Here is a 27582-nt window from a genome sequence, read left to right as displayed (position 1 = left end):
ATTTGTCTTTGATCTCCTGGAAAAGAATTCTACTGTCCTCGGCTACTCCTCAGGTTAGGGGTTTAGTCGGCCTCCAGCTGAACCAAGCTCTCCCTGATGCATAGGACAGCTTGTCAGACTGGAATGGAAAGATTAACATGGCAGTTACAGCAGAGTTGAACTCAATGCTGAAACTGCAAATTTCAGGTCACTACAATATTACAGGATGTACTAAAATCAATACTAGGCAAATGTAGAGTATTAAGGACGGGCAGTCAGGAATATTGAAAGTGCTAATGAACTTCCTTTTTAAGCAATCTTTCAAAAACCATGCTTTAGTCCATCCAGCCTAATATATGGATTTGAAGGAACATTTTGGAAGCCAGCGTGAGTGTCCTCCAATTTCTGGTAATGTTGAAAGGGACTGGTTATGGAGGCACACTGTCTCCAGTTCTGATTGCAGCTCTGCCTCTTACCAGGCAAGGCACTCAATGCTTTTAAGGCTCAGTTTTTAATTCTGAGAAATGGGGGTAATTGGTATGATGATTAAGTAAGATTATGTGAAGTTTAGCACAGGCTTTCCTATAGTATTAAACAACGAACATTATTATTAAAAGCCTTGCAGGATCCTCTTGAAGCAGGAAACATGTAGAACTGGATGCTTCTGTCTTTAGGCTAGGGCAGGGGTGCACTGTCCTGATCATCCTTGCTCCCCTTTTCTCTGACATCAATTCCTTTCCCTTTCAACCTTGACTCTGCTCCTCCTCATTGTGGTCTTTTTCTTCCTTCCTCTTAGCTGGGAGTTCAGGGGGTTTCAGAGGGAATTACACTGCGTGCAGCTATAAATTTGGAGTGTGTGGGAGGAGCCTCTTCGGTTGCCATGTTGGCCTGGAACTCTCTGGGCTTTGGCTTGAGCTTGAGGAAAGGCAGTGCAGAGGAGAGTAACTAGAACTCTCTTTTCCTTTATTCTCCTAAACAAATCTTTAGAAGAGTGGAGGGTTTTTCTACATTTTAATTCTAACTCATAATAAAGAATTGGAGCAGGATCATGCAAGGATATGTTTGGTGTGTGAGTGTGTGATGGACAGGTGGTATGGATGCTGTTAGTAGGGGTAGAGACTAAAACCAACACCTGGACTGCCATTTTACCTTGACTTTGGGATGAGGTCCAGAATCTTTTGGGGTTCCTGGAGGTAGAATTCATTATATACTTTCATCATTGTTGTGGCTCTTTTCTGGTCCCTGAACGATTAATGCATGAAGAGCTTTAAGTGCAATTTGTAATTGAAGTAGCTTGTGAGTAGGGGCTTTTCTATTTGCTTCTAGCTTGTTCCAGATTTATAGCCTCTATTTATCAGTTTTTATCTTGCTTTTGAAAGAATGATCAACCCATCAGGGCTGTTGCTGTCCAGTTGTGCAGGGCGTTTAATGTCTGGTCTGCTGGCTGAAATCCAACCTGAAGTCATCCATTGGTGAAATTATTAGCCTCGTCCTGTTGGTATCTACCTGGAGGAAGGAAAGCTTTTTGTTCCCCCCTACTTCTCACCAAAGTCCAGTGTGGGATAATACACCCCTCCCTCTGTTTGGCCAGCTAATACTCTCCCCTCTCTGAGAGTAAAACACAGACACATAGGATTTTGGAGTGTACCTACTGCTGAGCTCAAGTATGTATTACATAAAACTGCAAATCTGTTAATGTGCTTTAGAGCTCATGTACTGCCTCTCCTTTTCCTTATGCCTGAAGGGAGGTATTTTTACTTCCAGATGCCGGAACTACTGTGATTTAAAACCTTTTAATCATTTTCTTTTGGAATGCCAATAAGTCAAAACAAGAATTAAACAAAACTGGAACATATTTTTAAAATAACATTTAATGAATACAAACTTATAAAAGTAGTCATCCCTTAACATGGGGAGAACATACAAAAATAAAAGGTCTATGAGCTTAAAGCTTTTCCTAGAATACAGTGCAGCTTAGTCTAACATTTTTATGCAGAACAGTTTGGATTTGTTAAAAGCTGTACAGTTCATTATTTCCATCTACTCCAAACTCATTCTTTCCAACCCAATGTAAACTAGAGGAGTCAGCTGTGTTAGGATAATCAAGTTGGTTTGGTGGTTTGGGGAGGAAGGATGTGGAGAGGGACAAGAGGAGGAAATTGGCTTCTCTGGTCCATTGTGAGGCTTGGAGCCCTTGTGGTTGAGGCCAAGGGTCAGGCTTGGCACTGTAAAACACCAAAACCACTGGAGGTGTTCTTCAACTTCTGGCTTCATGGATGGCTTTTCTTAACTACACAGGCAGAACATTTTTACTAGGTTATAAAAATAGAGTTTTACTCTAGGTAGGCTTGGTTTTACCTCAGTGTGGCATTTCAATTTTATTGACAAACTATGGCCCAGTAAAAGCTCTTTACCAAAAAGCATGGTTAACCCCAGAGGCTTTCTTTACATCAACCTGGATAGTATTTAATTTTGAAGCAACCATTCTCTAGACAAAGAGCAGCCTTCAACTCTGGGACACTTACATGGCTGTTTTGCACAAAATGGAGTAGATGAGTAGCAACATTTTCTGTCTTTTCCCTTGATACTCTAGGGTCAGCATCACACACCACAGGTCTGCTCACAGTTTTCCAGGATTTTCGTAACCTTGCTTAGGTGGGTCATGGATAAATGAATGAAGCATGTGTTCTGTGTATCTTCTCAGTGTACATGAACTGATATGAAAGACAAAATCTATGAAAGGTATGATGAAACCAATGCCTTCATCCAATGCCAATGATATGGACAAGGTTAATTTAGAAATAATTTGGCAATATATATCAAATGATATTAAAAGTTCCTTAATTTTGTAATCTCAATTCTTGCTAAGTATTCTAGTGAAATAATTTAAAAAATGGAAAAGAGTTATAAGTGCTAAGATATTCTCTGAAATGTTATTTGTTTTAGTAAAAAACAGATATAACCTACATGTTTAGTGTAATGGTTGAATAAATGCCCATTTGATGTAATATAATTCAGCCACTAATAATACACATATATCATGTAAGTCAGAGAATAAAACCACTGATACATTAAGTGAAAAAGGAAGGATGTAAAATTGAATGTAGATGGAACTATTTTCAAAAAGTTTTATAGAGAAATATCCTAGATGGTGGGTGATGTTTTAATATACTTTAATCATTTTGCATCATGTAGATATGATAAGTTGAAAAAAAAGAAAAAATAGATGGCCTTTATAAGGCAGGCAGAAAAATGCCAATCTCAAAGCCTTTTGTTTATTTCAGTTTGTGGAAAGAGGGTACATGAGGCTCCTTTCAGCTCCATGCATGAGCCAAGAAGGCCAATCCTGCTGAAGGTCATCTTGGAAATGGCACTATCATTAGAGACGGAGGAAACCATCCTGCATTCCAGCAAAGATTTGAGAATGAACCAAGTCTCATATTGCAGCTACTGTTCATACCTCTCTAACCCTAAGATTTTACATAATTCTCTTTCATCTATGCATTGGTCAAATTTATACTTTCATTATTCATTTAATTTCACTGCTTAAAATTATAGTAAGCCCTGATTATAGAAGCCACTTTTTAATACTAGAAATCCATTTCATAGATGATTAGTATTGAACGATATTTGGAATATTCTATTCACCAAGCATACCATAATACCTAAATCATGCAATCCTAGTATAGTGCAACTTTACAAAATTCATTTAGCTTGCTATCTAAAATTCTGGGTTTTTTTATTTCAACTTCTTGTGCAAGGGCTTTTATCAACCCTTCCTTGCTTATTGTATAATGAGAAAATCCAAGCAGATATCTCTCAATTTTAACTCAGTGTACACCTTTCCCTACACCTATTCCTTTTAGAGAAAGGATCTTATGACAAGAATAATAGATTTGCATATATCCAACCCATGGTTACTTCCAATCAGTTGTGATATTTTTGTGGTGTTATAAAATAGTTCTCCACAGTACAGATCCATGTTGGCAAAAGCAAAATCAAAGAGTACATTAACTACAGAATTCACTATAGCAATACTTATGATCACTTTCACTTACAAAGAACAGTAAGAAAAATTCTCATTCCTTTTACTTCATTTGGCCCTCCTTCTCAGATGTATCTCAGAAAGCCTTTATCAGTGGCCACCATCTTACTGTTTCTTTTTCTTTGCATTCAGCTCTTGAACCAGAAAAGGAAGTTGCATGTATTTCCCCTGGATTTTGCAAGACATTAGGTCATGCATGTTGCCCAAAGCAAAAAAACTTTTTAGCGTGAAACCACAAAGCTAACTGTGACCTTAGCCCCGCTGCCTCCGGGAAGAAGAGAGGCAGGGACCTCCATAGATTCATCACTAACCTGAGATTAAATGGCAATCTATTCCTGTCAATTTCTAAAAGTCAGGCAGCAGTTCCTTCTCTGTTAACAAACTTTAAGCTATAGTGGGAGAAAAATTCTTTCTTAGCTGTGCGCATTACATAGTCTCCTCTAAATATACAATACTATAATTGAGAGTCCAGGTGAATTGAGCTTTGCTTTAAATATTGTCCATCTGATGTTGGTTTTGAGTTCCTCTCCCAGCCCTGGCGGATTCGTGTAAGGGTCTTGTCTATACATGGCAGGATGAGGATAAACTTGATCACCAGCACGGTGCAGGGAATGATGAGCGCTATCACATAGGCTGAAGGAAGATACCATATGAGACTTGCAGGACTGAGGAACCTCTTTCCGCCGTACACCAAGGTGTGGGCTGTGCACAAGATCAGGGTCAAGTAACCCAATTTGGACTATATAAGCAAGAAAAAATACATATAAAAAAAAGAAAAAATACATATATATTAGCACTATATTTACAACTTAAAGTGAAACACTCTAAGCCAATGAAGAATATTTATTACCAACCACAAACCTTTGACATCTGTACCATTTAGAACACTCTTCTAAGTACTGGAGAAAGCATTAACCCTCCTTTGGGATGACAAATATTTCATTAAAAAAAGATTGTGCTTACAAATGATATGGTGGTTTTATCTTTTTTAAAAAAATTTTATTCTTGAAGTAGAGTTGGCATACAATGTTGTATTAGGTTCAGGTGTCCAACAGCTTGATTCAACAATACATTTTGTATGCTCACCATGATAAGCATAGGTACCAGATATCACCATACAACGTTATTACAATATTATTGACTATATTCCCTCTGCTGTACTTTTAATTCCCAGGATAGGTGACATAGGTGAAGGGGATTAAGTGGTGGTTTTATCTTAACTTGGCTGGATGGGAAAGTTTGCTAAGAGTAAACTCTTTTGAGTTAGAATAAATAATATACTTTGGCTTCTTCCCCAATGGAAAACTCTTTCCTTGATCAACTTTTCTGGAGGCCAAAGGTGAATAAGACACAATATGTCCTCAAGAAGCACCACATTAGGTTATGTTACTGACTAAAAGCAGATGCTAGATTGTTTCTATCACAATAAAGAACAATTAGAAAACTTTACTTTTGTTTATGTGTTTTGGCCTAAATTCTAAAGCTCAACATTTATTTCTGTCTTAATGCCTTGACTAAAGGTGTTAACATGAGAAAATGTTGACTGTATTTGTTCTCGGGGAAAAACTGCAAGACTTCTGAAATTTGAATAGTTTTATAAAATTCAAATCTAATTTCAGTTACTAAAGGTCTTTTCTCTTATACTGGTTAACAATGAGCTACATCAGAATAATCTGGAAGGCTTGTTAAAACACATTGTAGGGCCGCACTTCCAGAGTTTCTGATTCATTAGGTCTGGGTGGAGCCTGGGGATTTGTGTCTCTAATAAGATCCCAGGTGATACTGGGGTTCTAGGTACACACTTTGAATACTATTAGTTCATAAGAATAGTAACTAAATGCCAGACATGTCTGGTGGTTGATATGTGGGAAAAAAACAATTTTCCCTGTTACAGATCGGCCTTGAGTCTGGTATGATAACAGTCTAACATAGCTTGCTTTGATGGTTTTAAACTTGAGTTTAATACATGCCTTTTTGTATCAATATATCTGTATTCTAAGGTTGATTTTTCAGAAGTAGAAATTTTGTCTCTGGGTTTCCTTTACCTTGTGCCTAGCACAACCCTATGCACAAAGTCTATTAGTTGTTGGTACTTTTCACTAGCTACTCTTACCTGTGGCCCTGGAAGTAGGCAGTGATCTGGGCAAGTGATGCCCAGTTACGAAACAAAACTATTATGCTAGGCCTTTTGGTGCTAGAGTTTAGCATTTTCTCACTTGAACTTGGTTCACTTGCTATTTTTGTGACATTGCTAGGGAAGTGAAGGAGCAAAATGAAAATCTATGTGTGGTATGAGAGAAAAATGAAAATATTTGTTAAGCTGGACTTGTGCAATATAAAGGAGATTAAGTCTTGAAGCCCTTACCTGTACAAATCGGAACTCTCTCCAGTTGACCATATTGCTAACTGATGGCAAAGAAGTGATTCCCAGGAGTACAAACAGGAAAAACCCAAGGATTCCCAAAGCTACGTAGGAATCACTAAGCCAGGCAGTAGAAGTGCTAAATAGATCTTGTGTCTTGGCTGTTGCCTAAGAAAAATTATAAGTAATTTTAAAAAATTACATTTTTTTACAAACTGCCCAAACTTCTAAGGGGACTGAAAAATACCTCTGCATGGTATATTTGCTCAAGATAAATTGTATGTATTTCTTAATAATCACTTGAAAATAACTGAAGAGAAAAAATATACTTGGAAGTGATATTTCTTGGTAGGAAAAGTAATTGGTTCTGCTGGGACTTTATTATAATAGTTGACTCCAGGAGTTGTGTAGAAAGTTTTAATTGACCCCATAAATTTGAAAACAAAGTAAGCATTTACTTAAACCTTCTTTACTATATGGCTTTTTGTTCCCCAAGCAAAACTTGATGTTCTCAAATGATTATACCAAGGATTCTCTTTTTCTGCCTTACATGCTGATTATTCATACACAGGAAGCTTGGGTTCTTTCATGTTTATTTGTGTCGTAATATAGCATCAAGTCTGTCACACCACAGATTGAGAAAAATCAGGCCCTTAAAATGAGACTCTTACCCAAGAACTTCCCATGTATTTGTCAGGGAAATAATGTAGAGAAATCCACAGAAGTACCATCAATAAGTTATTGACTCATAAACTTTGAGAATGCAGTAAGATTGATCAAAACCAATTATTTCCAAACTAGAATGGATGGATAGCACTTCCTCTGGGACTGCTTTCAGACTCTCTAAGCTGATTCTCTCTGAATTTTTGACTATGCAGAAAATAGTATTTGACATTTGCCCAGAATTGTTCAGTTTTCTAGTTATTGAGGATGGCTCTCCTTGAGTCAAACATTAATGAAGTTATAAGCACCCTTTGTGAATTTGTTTACCTTCCTGTGACACAGGTTTGAACAGCCCCCTTATTTATAAGATGGTTGGTTTTGACTCCCATGTATAAAAATAGAAGTTTGAAAACACATTGGTTTACATTTATTGACTGTACCCCTCCACAAGGAATTCGAGTAGGTGTTATTAAGTTTCCTCAGCCCCCAAATCTGTCAGTTTGCCAGTATTCCAGTGAGTCTTGTAAATCTAAATTTCATTCTCAATAGTTGTACAAGATCTCAACTGAATTCATTAAAAAACCAAAACCAAAACCAAACCAAATCAACAACAACAACAAAAGAAAACAACCAAAAACAGACAGTAGCTCTAGTTACTTTAAAAAAATAAAGATGTGGTGATCCCCGGGCGGCTCAGCGGTTTAGCACCTGCCTTCGGCCCAGGGCATGGTCCTGGAGTCCTGTGATTGAGTCCCTCATTGGGCTCCCTGCATGGAGCCTGCTTCTCCCTCTGCCTGTGTCTCTGCCCCTCTCTCTCTGTGTCTCTCATGAATGAATAAATAAAATCTTTAAAAAAAAAACAGTAAAAAAATAAAAAAGATGCTTAGAAAGTGATTTTTCTGTAATTGTGAAGTGTAATATGATGTAGCAAGATTTCTCTTTGATTTAAGGAACTGGAGAATATAAATGAGTAGAGATTTACCTGGGTAATGGTTCTGTTTTTCAGTGTCCATCGTACATAATAACGGATAGGAATCACAAGTGTGTAGAGGACATGGAGGAAGGCAAATCCCAGAGCTACCAAGCCAAGCTGCTTTCTGCAAAGCATCCAGTGGTCAAGCCAGTCTGGGAATCGGCGGTATTTTGTACCTCGGTACAGTTGCAGAATGGCAGCAATAACACCAGGGAGGTAAACCAAGGCAAGCAGTGTAAGCGCTGCTATCGGAAAGATACGATTTGGAATGGAAATAGCCAAGCGAAATGTGATATCTTTCTTGCTATTAACATAAGGGTAGATTATGTCTCTTATAACACAGTAGAAGAAGAAGAAGACACATAGAATAGCAGACAAATAGAAGGGGAACTTCCACATTGGAAATAGTTGCAGGGGGTAGTTTTCAATTTCTTTGGCTGCCATGAGAGATCCTTGATCCAGTGGAGTAAGCCCAAGAGTACGAACAATATCCATCACTCTTTGCTTGGCATGGCTATCATTTCCGCAGACAAACACCTGGGTGAAGAATAATTAATTAATAAATAATTAAATAATACTTATTTTTTGTTAATAGTTACCTTGAAAGTCTATATAAGCACTGTGCAGAACAAGGACATGCTTTTCAAACAAGGATGGTAGACACATGTTTTAAACTTGCACAGGTGTGCTGGATATTTAAGCACTAAGGTTTAGGTTGAGGGTGGTTTTAAGCAGATTGACCTGATATAATAGGACCTGGTTCTCCACAGGGTGAAGGGTTTGATTTTTCTTCTGTATTTGTGGGTGCTACATCATCTATGGATTACCTTAATCTCAGTGAATAAATGGAACCAGTTTCATACAGTGTAATGGGAATGGAAAGGATATCCATCAACAATTTAACTGTGTTATTTTTTAGTACTTACACAAGGCCTCTGGAGCCTGACACCACTGGGTTCCATCAATCTAAAAGTTGAGGGTGCTGACAGTGGGCATAAACCACAACAATCGACTGTTTTACTTAGTTAAACCCAAGAAAATTATACATGGCATGTATTAGCAAACTGACATGTAGTGTGTATTTTATTTTGGAATTCTATGTTGGCGTCTTTGAGGTAAGTGCCCATTACAACATTCACTTTTTAAAGATTGAGTGTAACTTAATCCTTTAATTTTACCTGCCGATTTGCATCCAGTGTTCCAGACTGGAGAGCCCAGGCTGAGATGGTGTTAAATGCTTTTACTATGTGGGCTCCTGGCACCAAATGAGCAAGGTACTCTGCATTAGATTCTGGATACTGATTGATTTTGAGGTTGTTGCTGATGTCAACCAGTATTTTTCCTTTGAACACCTCAGTTAGTTCCTTGAGAAAATCATAATGCTCTCTGTGGACTGCTATGATTATGATGTCCGATTTCTGGGCTGCTTCTGAATAGCTGAAGATCTCTGCACCATGGGGCAGCAGACTGGACTTCTGGGGATTTCTACTTCCAAAAACAATAGAATAATTACACTGGAGCATTTTAAATGCTAGTGATCTTCCAAAATCTCCAGTTCCAAAAATGCATACAGTCTCTTGCTTTTCTGAAGAATATATAGTAGAAGGAAATGCATCTGTAGAAGTTTTTTCCATAACTGAAAGATAATAACAGAAATGGGAAACAAATATGAAAGCTCAACATGGAACAATTATTGTCATATATATTCTCATATGTGTCTTACTGAACAAAATCACTGGTCAAAAACTTCTTTTGTTGTATAAAGAGATGCAATGAAAAACCAGGACACTTATTGGCAGATGCTTTAAAGTTATATGGACATGTGTTGCAATGATACTGTTTGTCCAATACTTTAACAGTTAGAAGAGTTCTCAGAGCAAAATCTAACAAAGAATTCACTAGTAAGGAAATTGTAGAGCAATTTACTTATGTTTCATGATACAGAAAATCCTAAATAAGACATTAGCAAACAGAATCCAGCACTGTTAAGAGAAAATGTACATTGATCAAATGCAGGTTATTTTAGGAGTGTAAAGATGAATTCTGTAAATTCAATATTAGAAAATCTACTAATATAGCTTACCATATTTAGAAGACATAAGGAGAAAAACATAGTCATATTTATGGATGCTGTATGGGCATGTGTTAAAATTTGACATTTATTTTTGACTTATAGTTAAAAAGGAACAGATAGGTATTTCCTTAACATACAAAGTATCTTTCTCAACCTAAAATCTAGTATCTAACTTAAAAAATAATTACCAAAAAAAATTATTAGAAACACTCCCGGAAAAGTCATTAGTCAAACAAACATGTCTGCTTTAACCACGTTAGTTAGTATTGTTTGGAAATTCTAGCTAACATAACTGACCAGAGAAAGAAATTCCAAGTATAGAAACTCAAAAGGAGTTGTGAGTGATGAAACTAGTTTCGCAAAACTGGAAAAAGTCAACTGAAAAGGTACCATACATATAGAGTCAACCCAACATCTTGTTTAGGAACCCAATTAATATCAATATTTTTCATATATTAAAAAATTGGTTTGAAGATTTAATAGAAGAAAGGGCCCTACTTAAAGCTGCAACAAAATAGAGAAAATATTTAGGAATAAACTTAACAAGATAACAAGACAGATACATGGTCTACATGAAAAGAAATATAAAATTCTACCCAGAGAAGATTTATGTAAATGGAAAGGTACAGCATGTTCCTGGATGGGCAGGCTCAGTTTTATGCAAATACCAATTTTCCTGAATTTAATCTCTAAATTCTGAACAAGAAAGTACTGAATAGGGGATAGTTCTATTAAATATTAAATATTTAATATCTAAATATTATAAACTTAAAATAATGAAATAATATGGTGTTATCACAGGAATAGAAAATGTTTAGTGAAATAGAGTAAAAAATATAGAAACTGACCTAAGCACATATGATAAAGATGTCATCTCAAGTCAGTGAGAAAAAGGTTGATTATTCAGTAGCAAATATTGATTGGGACAGCTAAATAGCCAATTGGAAGAAAAGGTTGAATCTATACCTCATATTCCTGGTACAAGGAAAATTTGAAATATATTAACGATTTAAATTATCTATCTATCTATCTATCATCTATCTATCTATCTATCTATCTATCATCTATCTACCTTCCTACTTTAAGTAGAACTACAATAAAAGTAGAAGGAACCATGTAGAATTCTTTTATAACTTGAGGGAAGAAAAGCCTCTTTCCTATATCACAGATCCCTGAAACCATGAAAGAATAAAGGGCTAAATAAAAATACAAAGTATGTCTCTCAACCTAAATGTAGTATCTAACTTAAAAGTAAAAATTGTCATTTATATTACATAAAAAATGTGATTTCATAAAAACAAATACCTGCAAAGCAGAAACCACTGTAAGCAAAGTCAGAAGATCAACAAACTAAAAAATATTTTTAATTCCTACAGATAAAAAAAGATTGCCCATTAGAAAATTGGACAAAGAATATAACTTTCATCCTAAGGTGATGCAACAATAGTAAAAAAATCTTAATCATATCCAAAATAAAAGAAATGCAAGATAAAATTAAATAGAAATACTGTTATAAAGCATGTGAGTTACTTTTTTAAAGTTTTTGAAATTTAAATTAAAAACAAACCAAGTAAATGTTTTAAAAGTTCCTATGGTCCAATAGAATAATCTAGGTTGTCCTGAAGTATATTATTTTTTCTTTCAGTAATGAATTTTTCTCAAAAACTTTATTTTAAATAACATTTATTATTTACTTTAAATTTTTCTTTCATCTTTCTTCTTTCTTTCTTTCTTTCTTTCTTTCTTTCTTTCTTTCTTTCTTTCTTTCTTTCTCTCTCTCTCTCTCTCTCTCTTTCTTTCTTTCTTTCTTTCTTTCTTTCTTTCTTTCTTTCTTTCTTTCTTTCTTTCTTTCTTTTTCTTTCCTTCCTTCCTTCCTTCCTTCCTTCCTTCCTTCCTTCCTTCCTTCCTTCCTTCCTTCCTTCCTTCCTTCCTTCCTTCCTTCCTTCCTTCCTTTCTTCTTTCTTTTTCTTTCCTGTCTCTTTTGTTCAGTAATGTATCCCCAGTGTTAACAAGAGCACTGACTATGACAGACTAGGCACTTGAAAAAATTTGTTGAATGATATTAAAAAGGTGGAATGTAGATGTTGGAAATAACTGTTTGCTTCGTGTGCCAGGCACAGTGTGGGCACATAATGAAGAGGAAGTTGAATGATTAAAGTGTAGCCCCTAGGAAGAATAAAGGAGAAAAGAAGTTGGGAGGGTGTTGTGAAGACATTGCTTCTTTCACCCAAATGGGTTTAAAGTAATCCTCAGTGAATTTGCTGTGGAATTTTAAACTAGATGTAGTCACTATTCAATTCTTTTTTTTTTTTAAAGCTTTTATTTATTTATTCATGAGAGAAAGAGAGAGAGAGAGAGAACGACTGAGGGAAAAGCAGGCTCCATGCAGGGAGCCCGAAATAGGACTCAATTCCAGGGCCCCAGGATCACACCCTGGCTGAAGGCAGACGCTTAACAGCTGAGCCACCCAGGTGTCCCACTATTCAATTCTTCCATGGTGGATTTCATGCTGATTGTAGAGCAGATGAAGCTTGCACATTTTTAATGGGATTTCAGAAATTTGCCCTTTCCTTCGTAGCCTATGGAAAACACCCATATTCTTACCTGAGTTTATGCAAAGATGTGTCCCTGTATCACAAGCAGATCATTTAGAGCTTTCAAGTATTCAGAAGTCATGGAAGAAATGAACAAGAAATACAAGACTTTCCTGCACTTCCACAGGAACTCTTTGAATAATTGAATTAATCACCACAACTAACTCACTTTTAAAACTAGCTGGTGAGTGATATCTTGAACTATGTCAGAGAAAGGCATGAGCACATGTGGAGAAGCACCTGATGATGATACGTGGCCTTTCATATGGAAACATAGCTGAGCTGTTGAGAAATTCTTAGTAGCATCTGCAAACACAAACCAGTTTAGCAATTTATATTATATTGGTTAGCTGCTAATCGGTTAACACCTGCTTGTTATAACTTAAATCTCTCCTACTGGTGAATGAAGCCTTGATTATTGTGAATGTGTTCAAAGAATGTCAGTTGGCAAGCTATCCCCTCACCTTTTATTGAATCTTTTTTCCCCTCCTATGTTATTTTTCTCTCTCATAATCAGATGAACATTTGCAAGCAAAATACAGATTTGATAAAGTTACCAGTGTCCTGTAATGAGATGGATGATATCTTTATTGACATATTCTCACTTGGATCATTTTAATTAATGCAAAGAGAGAGTGATTCCAGACTATTTTGACAATTTGGCAACTACCTTAATTTATTCTAACCTGTCATAAACTTTATTTTAATGGAGATATCAACTAAAGAGCTCTTTTTTTTGGGGTGGGGGGAGTCCAGCTCTTACTAGCACTATCAGCTTGAGTAAATTACTCAAACTCTTGGTGTCTCAGTTTCATCATCTTTTTTTTTTTTTTTTTAGTTTCATCATCGTTCAAATGAGAGATTGATAGTACCTACTTTGGTGACTGTGAGAATTAGATGAAATAATGTTTGTTTTGTTTTGTTTCTAAGAGAGAGAGGGAGAGAGAATAGAGAAAGAGAAAAGGGGGAGAGGAGAGAATCCCAAGCAGGATCCATGTCCAACACAGAGTCCCATGTGGAGCTCGATCTTACAACTCTGAGGTCATACATGACCTGACCTGAAAGCAAGTCAATCACTTAACCGACTGAGCCACCCAGTTGCCCCATGGATTAATGTATCTTAAAACAGTTCTTGAGACATAGTAAGTACTCAGTAAATTGGCTATCATTAATAGATTATTCAAGTATCTAGTGATTTTCTAATTTTCCAATCTATTAATTACCTAATTAATATAACCTTTATACAAATTCTATAAATTAAGGGTTAATTGTGCTTCTATAACTGATTATTGGAAATATTTAAAATTTATCTGAAATAGTATTCAATAATTCTTAAGAAATTTCTGCTTTCCCCACTTACTGCTTATAAATAAAATCTTATATGAAACGGCTTTAGAACATACAAGTTTATCAAAACACAGATGTATAAACAGCTCAAGAGTGAATTTCTCTCATTTGTAATTCTTACTCATTTTAATATTTCCCTCTTAAAATGCAGGTTGGCAATCCAGTGTAAACACACTTGGACTGTTACCAACCATTGAAATTATTTTTACTTTCTTAAATTTTCAGAGTTATCACTGGACAAACTGGAGATACAAAGACAGTAGGAAGATATAAAATAAAATATCACTTACTGACTTAAAAAAAAATACAGTCATTCCATTGGGCAATTAATTACTCCTTATCAAGTTATAGAAGTTCTAACGTTGATAATTGTGTTGACCACATCTTGAGCTCCTCCTCTCCACATCCTCCTGGTTTTACTTCCAGTTACTGGGCAGTAATGGAGCTCTGCTGAACTCCCTCTGCCCAACAAAAAGACTCGCTTTGGGGACCCACATCTTGTATCTCTTGATTCTTGTCCCAAGGCTTCTCTGATACCTACTTCTGCTTAATTTTCACACATGTATGACCCATGGGGCCAGCATTGACCAATGGGGGATGGGACTCCAAGGATAAATGCTTACCCTTTCATCGTCTGGCACTCAGTTCTGACACATTTTATAAGGCTCCTCAGAAAGTCCCAGTGAATTGAGCACAACTCCTCTGTAGTAGTGGCCTACTTAATGTTTTTTCCCACGATCTTTCTCATGTTCCTGATTTATGCTTCTTGTCCTCACTCCTGCTCCTTGGAATCACTTCCCTGGTAAACTATCTGCATGCAAACCTTTGTCACAGGCTCTACTTGCAAATCAACCCAGGATAATACAACTTTTTGATAATTTATTTTTCTGGAAAAAGAAAAATGATTGGACCTCAGGTTTCCATAACTGGGATGATGGAATAACATGTGAAAAATAAAAAGTTAGTAATTCTTTGGAAGAATTTCACCCTGAACTCTTGGAAAAAATTCTAATAAAAGGAGTTCATAAAAATGAGATGTATGCATAATCTAAACCACAAGGGAGATCAAGTTGAGGGTATGTTTTACAGTAAGTACTATGTAAAAAAGGAAGTTATGCCTATTTCTGACTATTTATAACTCAAAATTGCTCCCATTTGTAAACATGGATTAATGGAGGTAGTAAGATTTCTTATGCAACGACTTAAAAAAAGTTTCGTAATCCTAGTTTACTCTTAGATGTAGGAGGAAGGAATAAAGAAAATAAGAAAGGTGGTACACAGGGAGCAGAGTTATTAAGGGGAAGAAGAATTAAGATAGTTAAAACATAGCATGGTGATTTCTTTTTCCTTCTGCTTTTTACAAATCTCAGTTCTGTGTAACAGAAAACACAACAGGAATACCCCCTAGATTGGAAAAGCTCCAGGACTGATTTTTGTCTCCTATGGAAGCATCTCCCACAGAGGCTCCTGGAGACCAGGGCCAAACAGGTAAAGTGATCCTACTGGATGTTCATATAGATTAAGAGATTGGTAATCAATAGTGCAGATGCAAAGGGTTGAAGATGACTTTGAAGCCATGGTAGCAGCTGCCAGAGAATCATGTGTGCGTGTCTGTGTGTGTATGGCATTAGACGGGGAACCAGGTGTGGCTCATGTAGAGTCTTGCCTGTCGTCTCCCTTGGTCTGCAGATCCCACCCCAGGCTTGGGGAACCTGAGGTGGCATTCTTTGGGATATTCCAACTAGATGTCCCATAAGGATCCTAGGGCTTGTCTGGCTTTTGCATTTTACTTCTATCACCACCCCCAGAGGTCAGAGATTAGGGAGGCCCTGGCTATTTCCAATTTAAGAGGATTCTAGCATATTAAAAACATGGAAATGTCCAAATGAGATAACAAAACCTGCATTTTTAAAATGTTTACACTTAACAAATCAATGCTATTAATGATAGAATAATTTTATTTGAAATGGTTATAGAAAAAAAAAAAAAAAGAAATGGTTATAGACTCACAGGAAGTCCTAAAGCTAGTACAAGAGGTTCCTGTGCATCCTTCATTTGCTCTACTGGTTGCACTGTACATAGCTATAGTGCAGTATCAAAACTGGGATATTGACATTGGTGTAATGTGTGCATATGTCATTTTATCCCATAGGTAATTCGTGGATCCACTGAGGTTAAATCAGGATACAGAGCTATTCCAGCACTACCCTGTGATTGTTGTACTTGCCCTCTTCCCTGCACTCCTAACCCTTGGAAACCATGCATCTGTTCTTTAAATCTCTAATTTTGTCATTTTTGAAATGTTTTATTTTTTTTTATTTTTTATTTTTTTTGAAATGTTTTATAAATGAAATCACACCAAATGTGATCTTTTCATAATGGCTTTTTTTTCCCATTTCACATAATGCCCTTGAGGTCTATCCACTTTGGTATGTGTATCAGTAGGTTCTTTTTTATTGTTCAGTAGTGGTCCACTGTATGGACTTCATTTGCTTATTTTTTACCTATAGGCCATTTGGTGAAAAGTCATCTCACCTTATACCATCTTCCAGTCAGATTTTTATGTTTTAGCTGTTGAATTTTTATATATTCTAGATATGAATTATTTGTCAGATATGTGGTCTTCAAATATTTCATCCCGCTCTGTGGCTTGTTTTGTCATCATCCTAGCAGGGTTATTGATATAGCAGAAGTTTTAAATTTTGATTAAATTTAATATATTGCTTTTTTTCTTTTATGGATTGTGCTTTTCATGTCATATATAGGAATTCCTCACTTAAACTTTGGTCCTGAATATTTTCTCCTCAAAGCTTGATAGTTTTATATTTCACATTTAAATCCATTATCCATTTTGAGTTAATTTTTATATAAAGTCTGAGGTTTAAGCCAAGTTTATTTATTTTTTTGCCTATGAATATCTAATTGCTTCCCTACCTGTTATTTAAAAGGCCATCCTTCTTTCATTGAATTGCTTTTGTACCTTTGTCAAAAATCAGTTGCCTGCACACGTGTGGCTCTATTTCTGGCCTCTCTATTCTGTTCTATTGATCTATGCATCTGCCTTCTGCCAATTCTAAGTAGCTTTGATGCCTTAAAATTAGGTAGACTGATTCTTCCCACTTTTTTTTTTTTAATTTTCAGAATTGTTTCAGATATTCTAGTTCCTTTGCCTTTCAATGTAAGTTTTAGGATAATCTTGTCCATAGCTATAAACAATTGTATATTTTAACTGCTTATACTCCAACAAATCACTGATTTTGGCATATTCTAAAAATACAACACAACCTATTTTGTTTATTTAGGAGATAATTACAGTTTGTATAACGATATTAATTTATGTTAAAGCATAATAGCAATGTACGGTTATCTGATAAATAGATACAAATCTAAAGTTGTATAATGGACTTCTTTTCATCCTAAGCAGTATATTTCTGTATATGCATAGCTGTCATTTGGAAAATACATCAAAATAAAAATTTAAAGTCCCTTGTGTATCAGCAGCCAAAGGCTAACTGACTTTTCCCCCCTCTTTTTGCCCTGGAAGAGATCCTATTCCTTATTCCTCTTAGTGAGAACAGGAATCAACAATCCAACCAGGCCACTTCTAAAAGGTGGGCACTTTTTTGCCTTTCTTTCAGAAAATGGGCGATTTGATTCCCCTAATGTTTTCACAGAGTGAAGAGGAAAATATGTGAATACTTATGAATATAAGATCATTTGTAAAAATGGGAAGAGGAAAGAAAATCTTCCCCCTCTTTCTCAGGTGCAGATAGACCTGAAAGGAAAAATTAACCTTCATGAATCTTCTTATATCTTGTATCCTGAGAAATTTATAGAAAATACAAATTAAGGTAAATTCTTTTATATAAAGATTTAATCTTAGTTATACACAATATTATATTTGTTTTTGGCTTACCCAATTTTGCATATTTATACAAACTGAAAATGCAAAAAATATTTCTTTAAAAAGGTTTGGAAGTAATCATGAGAAGGACTATAAAGACAAAACTATCATCACAACACACAAATTTGGGTAATAGAAATAGTGTGCTGGGAATCATAAAGACGTATAAGTGACAAAAAAAAAGGACCCATTTAGAGAATTTGGTTTGGATGGGAATGCAGGAAGAGGAGGCCATGATGGTGGTACAGACAGATGTCTTCCTGGCACTCTTTCTAGACTTTTATTTGACCATCAAAGCAACTTCTTAGAATAACTAAGGTTTATAAAATGCAAATACCACCACAAAGGATTATACTAGAAACCAGGGGTTCTCAGCCCTGGTGCATATTATTATTATACAAAGAACTTTTCATAAAATACAGATGACCAAACTCCTGGAGAGTCAATCAACAAGTCTAGGGTAGAGCCTGGGCAATTTTTTTTTTCTCCAAAAAAAGCTCCCCGAGATGATCCTACTGTTGAGCCAAGAATGTGAACTAGTGCCTGTTAGCTTTCAGCTAACGGCCTGCTACAGTGGTTTTCTTCACACATTAAAATCAGCTAGGTAGATATTAAATGCTAGGACACAACCCTCCTGAGATTCTGAATCAGTTGGTCTGAGAAAGAGCCCAGACATCTGTTATTTATTTATTTATTTATTTATTTATTTATTTATTTATTTATTTATTTATGATTTTATTTATTTATTCATGAGAGACACAGAGAAAGAAGCAGAGACATAAGCAGAGGGAGAAGAGGACTTAGGGAACCACTCAACTGCTGAGCCACTCAGGCATCCCCAGACATCTGTATTTTAACAAGCAAACAAAGAAAACAAACATACAAACAACAACAAAAACCAACCCAAACAAGCAATCAATTCTAAAGAGCACCCAGGACTAAGCACCACTACAAATGAAAAAAGATAAGGGTGTCTTTTTTGGAGAGGGATGGTGGGGAAGAAAAAGGCAGAGAGAAAGCAGGGTGTTGATGAGGTTGTCAGGGGTTGCTGGAATATTTCACCTGCCTTACAACTTTTTCCACGAAATAGTCATTGGCTGAATCTGAGAGGCTAGAATTCCTATTTTTATGAAAACCAGAGGCAAGAATGAGTGTGCAGGACCCACAAGGAAGAGAATCAAAGGAGCCAGACTCAGGGCTTGGTGTCAGACTGCGGGTAGGCTTTGTCAAGGAAACCTTGACAAGTTGTTCTCCATGAGCCACAAAGTTCGTCGGATCAAATCCTCCCACAGATCTAACAGAGTACTCCTGAATATTAACTCTCACATTGTGCCATTCACTACCTCATTTATCATTTGGATAAAATAATTATTAAAGATATTCTCCCCCTTTTCCCACTTAAGAATTCAGCTTTGAATTCTGAAACGATTGCTCATCGAAGAGTATGAATTCTTTGGCAGGTAGTATCCCCACAGGATGCATACACTTCCACTGATGTTGTACCACACAAATCCAGTGATCTGGCTTAGCCCCTTCCAGGGAGTTAGAACACAAATAACACTTTTAAACTCTGTAAGATGTGACATGATTTGTCATTTTAATTTGATGCCTGGAAACAGGGATTTTTTTTTTTTTTTAGTCCTTCCTTCTGTTTTATTTTTCCTTCTGAATTTCAACCCGAAAGCACTACATGACTTGACAACATATTTGTAATGAGCTGAAGCCCATCAATCAAATATTTCCTTTTATCACAAGGCATAGGGGCAGGAGGGAGTTCTGCAACAGTGCCAGGCTTTTTGTGATTAGAGCATTTGTTTTAATATATCCCAGGGAGAAATGGAAAGCAAAAACTATTTTAAAAAATTTAAAACCTTCCACTAACATGTGAACCCATCCAATTTTTTTCACTGAGGTATTTCTGTATTTAGTGAGATCAGGGTTCTTCAGGGAAAGCAAGCATATTTACATTTAAGCCCATATCCTTTTCTGACAGGTATATATTATTGCAGCAAAATCAGAAGACTTTGGCTTAAAAAGACCTCTGATTGCAGTTTATGAAAAATGTAACATCTAGAATCAATGGATTCTTTTACTAATTATATTTTTTGACATTCAGTCTTCAGTGTCTATATGTTATTTGAAAATATAGTTAAAGTATATTTCTTATTTTAGCCTCTGTGGTTAGAAGTACCTCTGTTAGTAACAGCCACTGACTAACATATCTAGCATTTAACGCATTTAATCTAAATAAGGAAACCACTGCCGGTTGGTTGCTGAAAAACTGATAAATTATTGCAATTGTATTGTAAGAAAATGTTATTTATCTCATAGCAACCAAGTTTACTGGTGATTCGTTTTTATGCTAGCTAATAGAATAATACAAAAAGAAACAGTAGTCTTAACTTTTATGGTTTGATCAAGTCCTAACTAAATCTAACCTTCACATTAATGTTCTAGAGGGATATATACCTCCTCAGGAATTGCTAATAAGTAGAACTAGCTATGGCCTGTGCTATAACCAAATGATTGTTAGTAACATTTCATTACTAACCAATGAATTACCAAGACAGCAAGGAGATGCAGATCTCTGTTACCTATTTTAATTGTACTTTAAAAGAAAAAGGATTTACTTTTAAGTTCTTTGTGAAATTCCAGTTCATTCAAAAATCTTTTTAATGCATGTTTTCTCATTTAAATCTCAGCTTCATCTGTCAAGATAGATGAAGATTGTGTTATGATTCCCTGGCCAAGAATTTTATCATGTAGGTTCATTATCTACTGACTAGGCTGGTTAGTTCATTTGATTAAAGCCTGGGGCTCATGACAACAAGGTCAGGAATTCAGTCTTGTCTGAGTTAATTTGCCTTGACCTCTATTTATCTTCTAAATGCTGAACAACTTCTTACGAATCTGTAATTCACCAAAGATTCAGCATCAGGACAGAACCTGGGCTGCCACCACCAGAAAAACAACTGTATCTCATGGATTAGGTGGCATTTTGCTTATACACACTACATGAGCATTTGTTTACTGAATAATTTGGGGATTGCAACAACCCACTTAGTATTTAGTGTTAATGGATTTTGCTTTTTCTAGGATTACTGTGGTCAGAGATTTTTAGCAAGAGATTTGATCATTTCTATTTTTTTTTTGTATTGAAGACTTTATTGATTTATTTGAGAGAGTAAGAGAGAGAGAGAGCATGCAAGAGAGACCACCAGCGGGTGGTGAAGGGCAGAAGGAAAAGGGAGAACAGCAGACTCCCTGCTGAGCAGGGAGCCCTACTTGGGGCTTGATTCCAGGACCTAGAGATCATGACCTGAGTCAAAGGCAATGAGTAACAGACTGAGCCACCCAGGTGCCCTGATCATTTCAATTTTGAATGAAAAAAATTTTTTTTTGTTTCAGTAAGCTTTCTATTAATAGTCTTTTATCTTCATATTGAGACCACTAAATTATCTGAATATTGATAATTGCTAAATTAGTTTGGGGGTAGAGGAATTTTGATGTGAATCTGATCCTACTCTGAAGTCTTTGCTGATGAAACGCCATTCTGCTTCATGTTACCTATCTTCTTACCATTTTTTAGAACTCTCCTGGGGGTGGGGCACCTGGGTGGCTCAGTTCATTGAATGTCCAACTCTTGGTTTCTACTTGGGTCATGATCTCAGGGTTATGAGATCGAGCTGGTCGCTCCCCTCCTTAGACTCTGTGCTCAGCGTGAGTCCCCTTGAGATTCTCTCACTCTCCTTCCGCTCCACCTCCTGCTCTTCAGCACACATGTTTTCTCTCTCTCAAATAAATAAATAAATAATAAAAAAAGAAAGAAAGAAAGAAAGAAAGAAAGAAAGAAAGAAAGAAAGAAAGCAAAGCAAAGAAAAAAGAAATCTCCTGGGGGTGATTTACAGATTCTTGGGAAAATAGTCTCCATCTTTTGGGTATCATTTTCTTCTTTCTAAGCTGGCTCTCAGAGGCAAGGAATCCCCAGTGGCCACTGGGCCTCTAATGTTTGCCAAAACTGATGAGCTTGAGCTTGAGGGCAAGACCTGGCCTTGCAGCTGCTCCATGTCTTACCCCAGGGAACAAAGTGCTCTTGAAACTAACTCCTTCCCCCTTCTTTGTGTTAGCCTGTGATAGACAAGTTTGAGAGAGGTCCTGGTTGATAAATATTTTTTAATGAGATGCTCCCTATTTTAAATTCCTTGGTTTTCAACCTCAGCTCATTTCAATGGTATGGCTAGAGCTGGCCTACCAGATGAGGGCTTGAAATCAGCCATGGTGAGAGTTTTCCCCCATGAAAACCAGCAAATGCTAGCAATTGGGACTTTTTTTTTCTTAGTCATTTACCAGCACTCCACCGGCTGTTTCTCTTCCACTCATCCCTTCTCCTCAAGAATGGCATGTGATCATGGAAATGGGAAAATAATTTGGCTGATAGGGTGAAACACTTTTCCATTCCTACCTGCAATTTAGGCCTAAATCTCTTTCCCTAGGGGCCTCCCTTCTCAGAGGGCCCCTACACTCTAATGCAAATGGGGTCTGTGTGGCTCCCTCTTGACCAGGAAAGGACCTACACACTGTCTGCCCCAAACATGGAATTAACACAATGCTGCCTATAAATCTGATACTTTTAGACTCTTGCTTCCCTCAGGGAGATAGAGGTGGGGGGCCTCTTGCTGTACCACCCTCCCCAAACGTATATCTTTCCATTTTGAAAGGTATGCCTCAAGAATGCACAATTGGGGACTGCAGTCTGGGAAAACCAGAGGCAACTGGCACCTTTCATTATTAACTGAGCCAAACCATTTGCCAATCTATGAACTGTTTTCTCCCCAACATCCTTTCCTTTTCTATGAAGAAATAATGGGGAACATAATTTTTTTGTATAAGTATGATTTGCTGTAACTTAATTCTTTTGAACTGTTCACTAAGCTTCATATCTTATGCCATGCTTTCAGGTATTAAGGAAGGTCTAACGTGCTTTACTTAAGTTAAACTAATTAAAGCCTTTAAAAATTCAATATTCCAATTTTCATGACCTCAGTTAAATGCCTTAATCGTATTGTATCACTCTTTAAAATGAATTAGACTCCAAAGTATTATAGTTACAAATTTTTTTTTATGAAACTTACCCGGTATAAATCTTTTTTTTTTTTTTTTTTTTTTTTAATTTTCTTATTTATTTATGATAGTCACACAGAGAGAGAGAGGCAGAGACATAGGCAGAGGGAGAAGCAGGCTCCATGCACCGGGAGCCCGACGTGGGATTCGATCCCGGGTCTCCAGGATCGCGCCCTGGGCCAAAGGCAGGCGCCAAACCGCTGCGCCACCCAGGGATCCCGAAACTTACCCGGTATAGTAACAACCTAATAAGGTTACTAAAATTAAGGTTAATGAGAAAAAATGCCAAGGTTCCTGCAATTTCCTCCTTCCTTAAAAAAAAAAAAAAACCTTATAATAATCTCCATTATTTATTTTATATGCACCATACAGTGCAAAGCAAGCTTATGCTTCTCCTGGATTGGCAAGCAGTTGAAATCTGGACACTTCAGCCTTAGGTTGTACAGTGCAGGGGGCACCTCTGCTCATGTCCTGCTACCTCCATAAGAGTTCACATCTTCCAAAAATAAAAATCAGTTTATCAATGTCTTGGTAGGGCTTCATGTTTTCAATAAAGTTTTTGAACAGATTCTCAGTGCTAGGCACTGTGCTGTGCTCCAGTCTTGGGGAGGATGGAGACACATCATCAAACTGCTCTAACCTGCTGTGTAAGGACCCAAGCACAGGAATGTGCACAGCAGACCCCACATTAGAGAATGGGCACTAATTTAGAAAAAGTGGAAACAGAACAAGGAGTATACTAAAGTCTGCACGAAATTGCTTCAGCCATTGTTTAATTTGTGTTCAAAGCTGTTTCCACACCCTGTAAAAAGAGCAGGCATAGATGAAACACACAGAATCAGTGTGGACCATTAATTGCTCCCTCATCTTCCCAGCATTGGTGCCATTGCCACTGAACCTGATTGGAGCCTTCTGCTCTGTTCTTAATGCCATTTTTTCCCTTCAGTATTTGGATCTGAGACAGAAGAGACTCCCTAGTTTGCATTCTAATAACCTTCTATGAGGTGTGATATATAGTTGTACTGCTACCTTTTTGGTTTCTTTCTTTTTTTTTTTTTTTCAAAATGATAGTTCCTAACTTTTCAAAATTACCCTTCACACACATTTTTTTTTCCTTTTAAGATGAAAAGTGGGCTTTACTTCAGCCTGACATTAGGATTGCTCATACAATCTACATTTAAAAAAAACCATATTTCTCTCAAAACAAGTCTTCTGAAATATTTGACTGTCAAAGTACAACGTAGTAAGAACTCTCCCACATGGTATCATAAACTCTTCTGGGGCATTGTGGAGAAGGATTTGGATCAAGATGTCAACATCCTGCCTAGTTAGAGTGGAAACACTTCCTCTAGTAGAATAGTACATTCTTTTTGTAGTGATACATTTCTGAAAGATGATCTTCAAACAGTACAAGCATTCTTTGTTCTCTTTTTCTTAATGATTTTGGAAGAACAAATTGTTTATGTATATAGGCCAAATATGTTTTCTGATCATGCATTGTTTTAAGCATTAATTATCCTTTAGTTACCTTCTTGGCTTTGTTCCTTCCAGGACTAATTTCTTCTCAACAATAGAACAAGTGTTAATTAAAATCATTTTGGAAATGTCCTACAAGTCATTCAAAATATCCTGAACAGGTTTAATACATCATGCAGAACTATTCAGAAAGTCTTCATCATTAACTAATGAATGATTTTCTTTGGATTTACAAAGAACAGAATCAAATAGGTGACTTCAGAGTTCTTGTCTTTGTAAATCTTATTTCTGTTATTTCTGGAGTAACTACAACTTCAAAAGAATCCTCCCACCCAGAAAACTACATTATTCATAGTCTGCATAGAATCTTACAGTAAGAATTATAGGTAGATGTGGGGATACGCACTTAGCAAATGACCTCCTTCTTGGAGGACAACCCAGAGGACACTAGCTATAAGGAACCCTAGCAAGTCTTCAAGTTTGAAGGGTTATTAGGCACATACCTTTGTCAGTAGCTTTGTGGCCTTCTTAAGATTTTTAAAAGGAAATGATTTTTAAATTCCAGTTGACAAAAAGATCCAAATGACTTCTAAAGAGAACAAGAGGATGAGGATCATGAAACACTAGATTGCATTTCTGAGGGTGATTACAGAATCAGCTACCTGGGAGACTTTAAAAGGAGAATGAGGGCAGCCCCAGTGGTGCAGCGGTTTGGTGCTGCCTGCAGCCTGGGGTGTGATCCTGGAGACCTGGAGACCTGGGATCGAGTCCCACGTCGGGCTCCCTGCATGGAGCCTACTTCTCCCTCTCCCACTCTGCCTGTGTCTCTGCCTCTCTCTCTGTGTCTATGAATAAATAAATAAAATCTTTTTTTTAAAAAAAAAGGAGAATGAAAATAAAATAAATAAAAAAGAAAAAACTAAAAAAAAAATAAGAGAATTTATGTCCTTTTAATAATGGCATTAACAGTGGTAGAGTGAGTAGGGGCAGTCCTTCAGGAGATAGGGAAGAGCAGAGTGACTGCCCAGGATTGCTTCGATTTTGAAATTCTATGACATCTGAATCCATTTTTTTTTTAAACTGTTCAGAAGCAGGCTCAAGGCCCAGGGTTTTCAATTTATTAACAGGCATATAAAAATGTATTTGGTTACTTCTAACAGCAGTTAGCAAGTGTAAGCAAGGCAGAAGTCTAGAAATTATTCTCAGGTTAGGGGTCAGGTCTTGTACATATTGGTTTCTGAAACCTGAAGCTTCTATGTGAACTTCTGCAGAACCATAAATGTTGCCAGTGGAGAAAGTGCTATGACCCAATTTCTCTGTACACATGTACCATTTACTTTACAACCACAAAGCCTGATAAATAGAGGAAAGCTTCATCCTGTTTTCTGAGTTGGCAATGTTTGCCATGCAGATAGAAAACATGCAGGTGGAATTTCATTCCGTGCTAAATCATAGCATTCTGAAAAACTCGAGGCCTTGCAAAAGGCTGTATCTCAAAAAGTTACTGCTTCAAATAAATGTGCCATTTTATAAAATTACACCTACTGGATCAGAAAAAATGTTCTTTCATGTGAGTGACATTTATATGACTGCCATTTATAGGGAATAGGACATTCTCACATAGCATGGCTGAAGAATGCTTTTGAAAGCTGAGAGTATTCTCTGAATGATAAACGTGGTAGAAGTCTAAGACACTTGTGTGGGAAGAGATGCCCCACAACCGAGTAGCAGCCCTATGAAAATGAAAATTGGCTTATTATGAGGAAAGTAATTGCTTGGTTATATTTATTGCATGAATGAGACTTTCAATGCATTTCAAACCAGCAAGCATCTTTAGTAATGGACTTTCACTTTGTTACAGTGTTGGACTGTGAGGATCATCTGATCCAATAGCCTTTTATTTTACATACAAGGAAACAGAGGCTAAGGTGGTGAGCTGCTAGTTGGAACTAGGAATAGGATTCTCCAGCTTCCCTCCCCTATCCTCCATCCAATTCATCTTCATCACACCAGTCATCTTTTTTAAAAAGTTCCTAAATTATTGGGTAGCCCCAGTGGCCCAGCGGTTTAGCACCACCTTGGGCCCAGGGCGTGGTCCTGGAGTCCTGGGATCGAGTCCCACGTCGGGCTCCGTGCATGGAGCCTGCTTCTCCCTCTGCCTGTGTCTCAATCTCTCTCACTCTCTCTCTCTGTCATGAATAAATAAATAAAATCTAAAAAAAAAAAGTTCCTAAATTACTATCTGGAGCGAAAAACTACCATCCAGCTGCCTCTGGACAAACAGGGAAACCAGGCTATATTTATTCTTCACAATAAATTACACGTCAAAGTGTCTCTGGAAAGGACACGGATATCGAGGTCAAGGACGGAAGCGGTGGCAGCTCTGAGGACAGATCTCGGCTCTTGGGAGGGTCTGGGGCTGCGGAGCCCGCCAAAGCTACCTCCTTGCAGGCTCCCTCCCCAGGAGCGCCGCAAGACCGCTCGCACCCCGAAGTGAGGCGCGGAGAGGAAGGCACACCCTCCGCGCTCTCCGGGGCGAGGAGCCGTGAGCTCGGGGAGCTAGACGCCCGCGGACGCCCCCTCCTGGAGCGCGGCGGGGCGGGGGCGCGGGGCGCGGGGCGCGGGGCGCCAGCTGGCGGGGGACTGGGGTCCTGGACGCAGGGGCCCGGGCGGGTCGAAGCGAGCAGGGAGCGGGGCTGGTGGCGCAAGGTGCGAGGCCGGACCCACCTGCTGAGACGTGCTCGGGCGCAGCTGCGGGGCGCGGGCGGGCTCGGCGAGGGCTCGGCGAGGGCTGCGCGTGGCGCCTCCGGCGGGTATAAGAGGCCGGGGAGAGCCGAGGGAGGGCCCGCTAGTTTCGCAAGATGAGCGGCGAGGAGAGCGTTTCCAGGAAGAGTTCGAACTGGGAATCCCGGGCAACTGGAAGAACCAGACCTTCCGGCGCTCCGCTGCTGCGATCGCGGCAGACACTGCCCAGGGACCAGCCTCCCGGGGTTTTCACGGGTTTTCCCCAGAGCCCTTGGAATCTGTGCAGTCCAGGCAGATGG

General features: G+C 37.7%; 1 protein-coding gene and 1 long non-coding RNA gene across 3 annotated transcripts; one reads left to right on the top strand and one right to left on the bottom strand.

The window, feature by feature from the left end:
• Window positions 1-1832: 1832 nt before the first annotated feature.
• Window positions 1833-27508, bottom strand: STEAP4 (STEAP4 metalloreductase). Of its 2 annotated transcripts, XM_072784331.1 has the most exons (6): window positions 27266-27507; window positions 25042-25127; window positions 9201-9658; window positions 8032-8559; window positions 6390-6554; window positions 1833-4763 (listed from the first exon to the last, which is right to left on the bottom strand). In XM_072784331.1, exons 3-6 carry the CDS (start codon window positions 9654-9656, stop codon window positions 4479-4481), a joined length of 1434 nt encoding a protein of 477 aa, XP_072640432.1. In that variant the 5' UTR covers window positions 9657-9658; window positions 25042-25127; window positions 27266-27507; the 3' UTR covers window positions 1833-4478. The 2 variants fall into 2 exon arrangements, with proteins under 2 accessions (XP_072640432.1, XP_072640433.1); XM_072784332.1 differs by lacking the exon at window positions 25042-25127 and having other exon boundaries at window positions 27266-27508.
• LOC140609147 (uncharacterized) lies at window positions 8021-17519 on the top strand. The gene is made up of 3 exons (XR_012011094.1): window positions 8021-8238; window positions 15408-15525; window positions 16190-17519. It is a non-coding gene; the product is annotated as an uncharacterized lncRNA (long non-coding RNA).
• Window positions 27509-27582: the final 74 nt, after the last annotated feature.

This window comes from Canis lupus, chromosome 18 (genome assembly GCF_048164855.1).
Source record: "Canis lupus baileyi chromosome 18, mCanLup2.hap1, whole genome shotgun sequence".
NCBI lineage: Eukaryota > Metazoa > Chordata > Mammalia > Carnivora > Canidae > Canis > Canis lupus.
The sequence above is the reverse complement of the archived record's forward strand: the minus strand, read 5'-3'. Positions and strand labels throughout refer to the sequence as shown.